Raw genomic sequence first — 5,707 nt, 5'->3', positions numbered from 1 at the left:
AAAAAAAAAATAGATAGATAAATATTCTCCCACATGTAACAGCCAATAAAATAGTAAAATGGCTGAATTTCTTTGATATGCTGTTTGAGCACAACATAGCAAATGAGAGGGAGTGTAATTGATATGAATAAAATCAGAGCTTGTTTCATGCTATTCTCAATCCTGCTGGATTTTTAACGGTAGATTTTCCATTAATATAATCGTTGAGTTTACGCAGTCCATCAATGATATCTTTAGAAAGTTCTGTTACATTGCGAAAGAAAAGAACGATGTCTTCACCTGAGAAGTAAGGACTCCCTAGACGATAGCCTGGAAAGAAAGAAAGGATTTTACTAAATGTAAGTTCTGAATCTGCTGTAAGGCAGAATATTACTTTACCATTTGCAACCTGAGCAATAATATTTTCTAGATATAGATCTTTCATGAGGTTTGTTCCTGTCTGAATAAAAGGTTGGGCTATGGAATCCTAAGACCCCATAGCTTATAGTTGATTACTTAGTGGCTAGCGGGTATTCCTCTACCACAGATTTTTCATTCTTTTCGATGCGTTGTAACTCTCTGTAAGAATTGTAACCACGTGCCATTACAATTGCAGACCCAGACCACTGAATTAGGTAATTCAAGCGTTTTACATTCTTTGCCATTTCTGGTTTACCTGTACGATATGCAGTGCACTCTAGGATATAGAAAGTTCCAGCAATATTACCCACTTTGCTAAATTCATTGCCCATATTAGTTATAATGCCTTTTGCAATATAATCTTCCGTAACAGGCAATGAAGCTTTCTTGGCTAGATGTTTGTGACTTTCTGCAAAGTTAATGATGTCTGTAAGTTTCACTACAGCATTTTCTACTTTAGCATTGATTGTAGCTTTGATTGTGTTTAATAAAGTTTTCATAATAGTTCCTATTGATATCAGAATAAAAGATTGTTAAAGAATAAGATTTCATTACCTTATTCATAATGGTAGTATGTATTTGAAATAAAATAGATTTAGAAAAAAAAAAGATAAAAGAGCATAAACACTACTAGGGACATCCCTAGTAGTGAAATGTTTAATCTTTAAAACCATCGACAAACTTATCCAAGAATTCTTGAGTGTAAAAGTCTTCAGGCTTAAACCCGCCGACAATATTGTTGGCAGCGAATTTAACTATATCTCCCCATACGCATATTGTTCCGATATAAATTGTTGTGAGGATTAATTCGTTTTCATGGTCTCCTTTTAAAAATGACATTGTCACTACTTCATTGTCACCTGTGCGATATGTAAAACGAATCGTTGAGCCTTGGGCATTGATGAATAACTCACGATCTTCTTTGGTGATTACCACCTTTTCATCAATCCGATATTGGAATGCAGTTGCCAAACCGCGCAAATAACTAACATAGCAGAAGACCATATATTTTCTAATTGCTTTTGGTAAATGAAAAGGACAGCTATCGGCAATTTCTTCATCTGTTCGATCTAGATGCACTTCAATTGACTTTATAATCTGCTCGAAATTTTTTCGTGTTTCGTTCGATCCAGACATTTTTTTATTGAAATTAATAATATTCATTTGTTTTTTCCTAAAATAAAAGTTTGAAAATGTCATAAGACTCTACTCTCCTCTATGGAGAGTAGAGAATAGAGATTAGAATGTCATGTTAGGATTTACAGATGCAGCTAAATCTTCAGGATCATCCGTTACAGTCGCTTCAGTTGTCAATACAATACCTGCAACAGATACCGCATGTTTCACTGCAAGGCGAGTTACTTTAACTGGATCAATTACACCTGTTTCTACAAGGTCGACATATTTGCCAGTGTAAGCATCATAGCCAAAGTTAAGATTAGGTTCTACATCTTTGGTACGCTGAGTGATAATGTTGTTGATTGTTACATCACCATTTTCCCCTGCGTTTTCAGAGATGCTGATAAGTGGTTTTGTAATTGCTGCAATAACCAAGTTAAAACCTGCACGAACATCATCGTTTGCAAACTTAGATGTATCGTAAGACTTTAATTCAATAGATGCATTTAACAGTGCAGTACCACCACCAACAACGACGCCTTCTTCAGAAGCTGCTCGCGTAGCTGCGATTGCATCGTCTACACGGTCACGACGTTCTTTGATTTCAATTTCTGTAGAACCGCCAACACGAATGATACCAACACCGTTATTGAGTTTAGAATAGCGAGTGCGAAGAAGTTCAAGATCATATTCTTTTAATTCTTCATTTGCTTTTTCCATAGCATCAATATTTGCTTTGATGTCAGCGACGTATTTATCAATTGCTTCAGTTGTACCACCACCACCAACAATCAATGTTTTCTTTGCAGTCACATTTAAGTTTTTGATAGTACCAAGTAAATCAACTTTTAGATCAGATGGCTTGTGAATGGCTTTAGAGTAAACTGTAGCGCCAGTCAATACTGCAATGTCATTTAACTCGTATGTGCGATTGATACCAAAGCTAGGTGCTTTTACAAGACATGCATTTAAAATGCCTTTGGCAACGTTGTGCGCAAAGAAGTTAATGACCTGTGGATTGAAGTCATGTGCAAGGATAACAATTTGCTTTTTACTTTTTGCTGCATCTTCTAAGATACCTTGAACTTCAGGAACAGTGTCCAGTGAACAATCCATCAATAATACAGAAACATCAGTGCCTTCAAATGCGCCACTTGGAGCAAAGTAAGGTGATAGATAGCCACGGTTGAATTCTAAACCTTCCACTACTTGAATTGATGTTTCAGAGTTGATAGATTCTTCTACCTTTACTGCACCATCAATACCGACTTTATCCATAAGTTCTGCAATGGTATTACCTAAGAACTCATCGCCATTTGTTGAGATTGTTGCAATGCGACGGATTTGTTCTTGAGTCGTTACAGGAGATGACTGATATTTGAGTGACGAGTAAATAATCTCTGCTGCATTGACCATGCCACGTTGTAAGTCAATTGGTGCAGCGCCACCAACAATCAACTTGTGACCTTGGTTGATCATTTCACCTGCTAACACTGTCGCAGTTGTTGTACCATCACCAGCTTGTTCGTTTGATTGAGCAGAAGCTTGTTTGACCAATTGAACACCAGCATCTTTGAGCTTGTCTTTGAAACGAATTGCACGAGCAACAGTTACACCATCTTTAGTGACATGTTGAACACCAATCGAATCGGTAATTAATACATTTCGACCTTTAGGACCTAATGTAACGGCAACTGCTTTTACAAGTTCGTTAATGCCACTGATAAGTTTAGTACGAGCTTCTTGACCAAAGTCTAATACGCGGTTTTGCATTGTGGTTACTCCGATTAAATATCTCTTAAAATGTATGTTGGTATTTTCAGGATGATTAAACTAAACGTTCGACGACTGAAAGGATTGTATCGCGTTTGACAACTGAATATAGTACACCATCGATTTGTACTTGTGGATGCGTTTCTACGTCAGAGATTACAACAATTGGTTTACCTTCAAAGATTGCATCAAACTGATAGTAATCGTCCATTGAAAGAATTCCAGCAGTTTCGCTTGTGCGTGCGGTTGCAATGATTGCTGAACCAAGTTCTAAGTTGTTTGGTAAATTTGACATGTGTTAACTCCGAGTGTTTGTCATAAATGAAACACTTTCTATAAAAAAGTAATCAAGGATGTTTGAGTATTTCTAGATACTACTCATAATGGTAATATGTAGTTAAAATATCTTTGTTTCGTTTTGACGCACAAAAGTAAAAAGACTCCTACGACAAAAATGGGTGTTGTCGTAGGAGTATAAAACCACATGCGCTGTACAACCAAATGAGGCAGATTACTCAGATCGCTCAATGGCGTGGAATATAGCCTCATGAATTGTATCGACATGCTGGCGGGCATCGATGACAACTACGTTGGTGTACTTTCTCGCATAAGATATATACTTGTCTCGTAAAAAATTAAATTTGTCTTTATCCTGAACCAATTCATTTTCCATGTGATCTCGGTCTTTAAACTCTTGACGTTTGACAAATGAAGCATGATCGATGTCTAAGATGATAACAAGATCTGGCTGTTTGATTTCATTGTTCAAGATAATTGCTTCTGGAAATTCTTCCATTGCACCTTGATAGACGATTGAAGAAATGTTTGTTCGATCACTGACCACCCATTTACCTTCTTCCAATGCAGGCAAGATCTTCTTGGTCAGTCCTTCACGATAACTGGCTGCAAATAGACAGATGCGCGTGAAGTTATCCAAGTCCTTTGAAAATGGTTGATTGAGAAGAATGTCCCGCATTGCTAGACCTGCTTCTGTCGAACCTGCTTCACGACTATAAATCCACGGTTGATTGTTTTCATCCAGACGATTTGTTAATTTCTTTACCTGCGTAGATTTACCGCTACCGTCCATACCTTCGATTGTAATGTACATTGGTTTTTTCATTAATTAGCTACCGTTGATGAGTTAGTTATTTTGCTCTGATCAACCTCTGCAGAAGGATCTACACGATTGACAAAGAGCGTAAGTAGTGCAATGGTCGCAAAGGCGTTTTCACCTTTGTTCTGATTGGGCTGATAATCCATAGTCTCTACAGCGAGCAATGTACCGTAGATTTCTTTTACCTTGTCGCCATCGGTATATAAATATCGAACTGGCATACATGGGCTAAGTACATTTGGGTCAGCATTTTCCCATTGGGTCTGAATAATTGCACCTGATTTTAAAGCCATCTGAGTATAGACTTTATTAAAATCATTGGTAATTACTCCACCTTCGGAAGTAAACATATTACCATCATTGCGTTTTTCACTGTAAATAAAAGAGCCGACATCTTTTAAATTGGCAACTGCCTTATTATCCCCTTGTTTGTAGATCCCATCCATAATCTTACTGGCTTCAACAAAAGCAGCCGCATTACCTTGGTTGAGTTGCTTTGTCTCGGAGATGTCATAGTGCTTGGTTTCTCTCGTAGTGAGTAGAATGATCTGCGAATCTGTCGTTCTGAATGTTTTCTCCAAAGAAGGCATTCGACCAGAAGGGATACGAATTACAGTCAATGTTTTCTTTGCACTATTAAATCGTTTTGTGTCGTACGGGGGATAGATAAACCATTTTTGATCTTGCAGGTAATAGTGGAAACCTGTTGCATAAACACCACCAACAAGATCATTGATAAGAAATGGACATCTAAGGAGTGGTGTCATTTCATTGATAGGGATATGTTCTCGAACTTCGTCTTTATATCCACTAACAATATCAATCCCCTTGATTGAATTGTTATCTGGTGCAGTTGACGGACATGCCATTTTCATTAGAATATATCCAATTGCTTCCATTGGTTTATTCTTTCTAAAGACTGTGCGGAATGTCTTTTTACGAATATAATCGATGACAGGATTGTACAGCTGTAATTCAATTGATTGAATAGCGACTGTCTGTGCAGCTTCCTGATTGAGCACCAATGGGCTATTTCCCTCAATCATTGCTGACTTGGAGTTAATCAGGTGAGCATTGTATTTACTTGTCGATACCGACTTGTTCATATTCTGCCCACCCATCTGACCACTACCCAAAGGTCTTTTGATCAGGGTGACTTCTAAGTTTTCCTTGTACGGTGTAATGTACTTCATGACATCGAGAGGAACAAAGGCGGCAGAGATAGAAAGCTGATCACCAAAGTTTTCGGCATAGTGTCTATCTAATTTTAGATGATCAACATACATCGGTCGGATCTCT

General features: G+C 37.6%; 2 protein-coding genes across 2 annotated transcripts; both read right to left on the bottom strand.

Moving 5' to 3' along the window:
* Window positions 1-1,638: 1,638 nt before the first annotated feature.
* On the bottom strand, window positions 1,639-3,291 carry LOC108578307 (60 kDa chaperonin-like). Its single transcript, XM_017941611.1, has one exon. The coding sequence runs from the start codon at window positions 3,289-3,291 to the stop codon at window positions 1,639-1,641; it is 1,653 nt and encodes a 550-aa protein (XP_017797100.1).
* A 511-nt stretch (window positions 3,292-3,802) lies between these two features.
* LOC108578306 (thymidylate kinase-like) lies at window positions 3,803-4,381 on the bottom strand. The gene has a single exon (XM_017941609.1). The coding sequence runs from the start codon at window positions 4,379-4,381 to the stop codon at window positions 3,803-3,805; it is 579 nt and encodes a 192-aa protein (XP_017797098.1).
* Window positions 4,382-5,707: the final 1,326 nt, after the last annotated feature.

Source organism: Habropoda laboriosa, unplaced genomic scaffold, assembly GCF_001263275.1.
Source record: "Habropoda laboriosa isolate 0110345459 unplaced genomic scaffold, ASM126327v1 scaffold6494, whole genome shotgun sequence".
Classification (NCBI taxonomy): domain Eukaryota; kingdom Metazoa; phylum Arthropoda; class Insecta; order Hymenoptera; family Apidae; genus Habropoda; species Habropoda laboriosa.
Note: the sequence above shows the minus strand (reverse complement) of the source record. Positions and strands in the feature narration are given on the sequence as shown.

Coding starts and splice junctions, on each gene's coding strand:
- LOC108578307 (XM_017941611.1), bottom strand. CDS start 3,291: ATGCAAAACCGCGTATTAGACTTTGGTCAAGAAGCTCGTACTAAACTT.
- LOC108578306 (XM_017941609.1), bottom strand. CDS start 4,381: ATGGACGGTAGCGGTAAATCTACGCAGGTAAAGAAATTAACAAATCGT.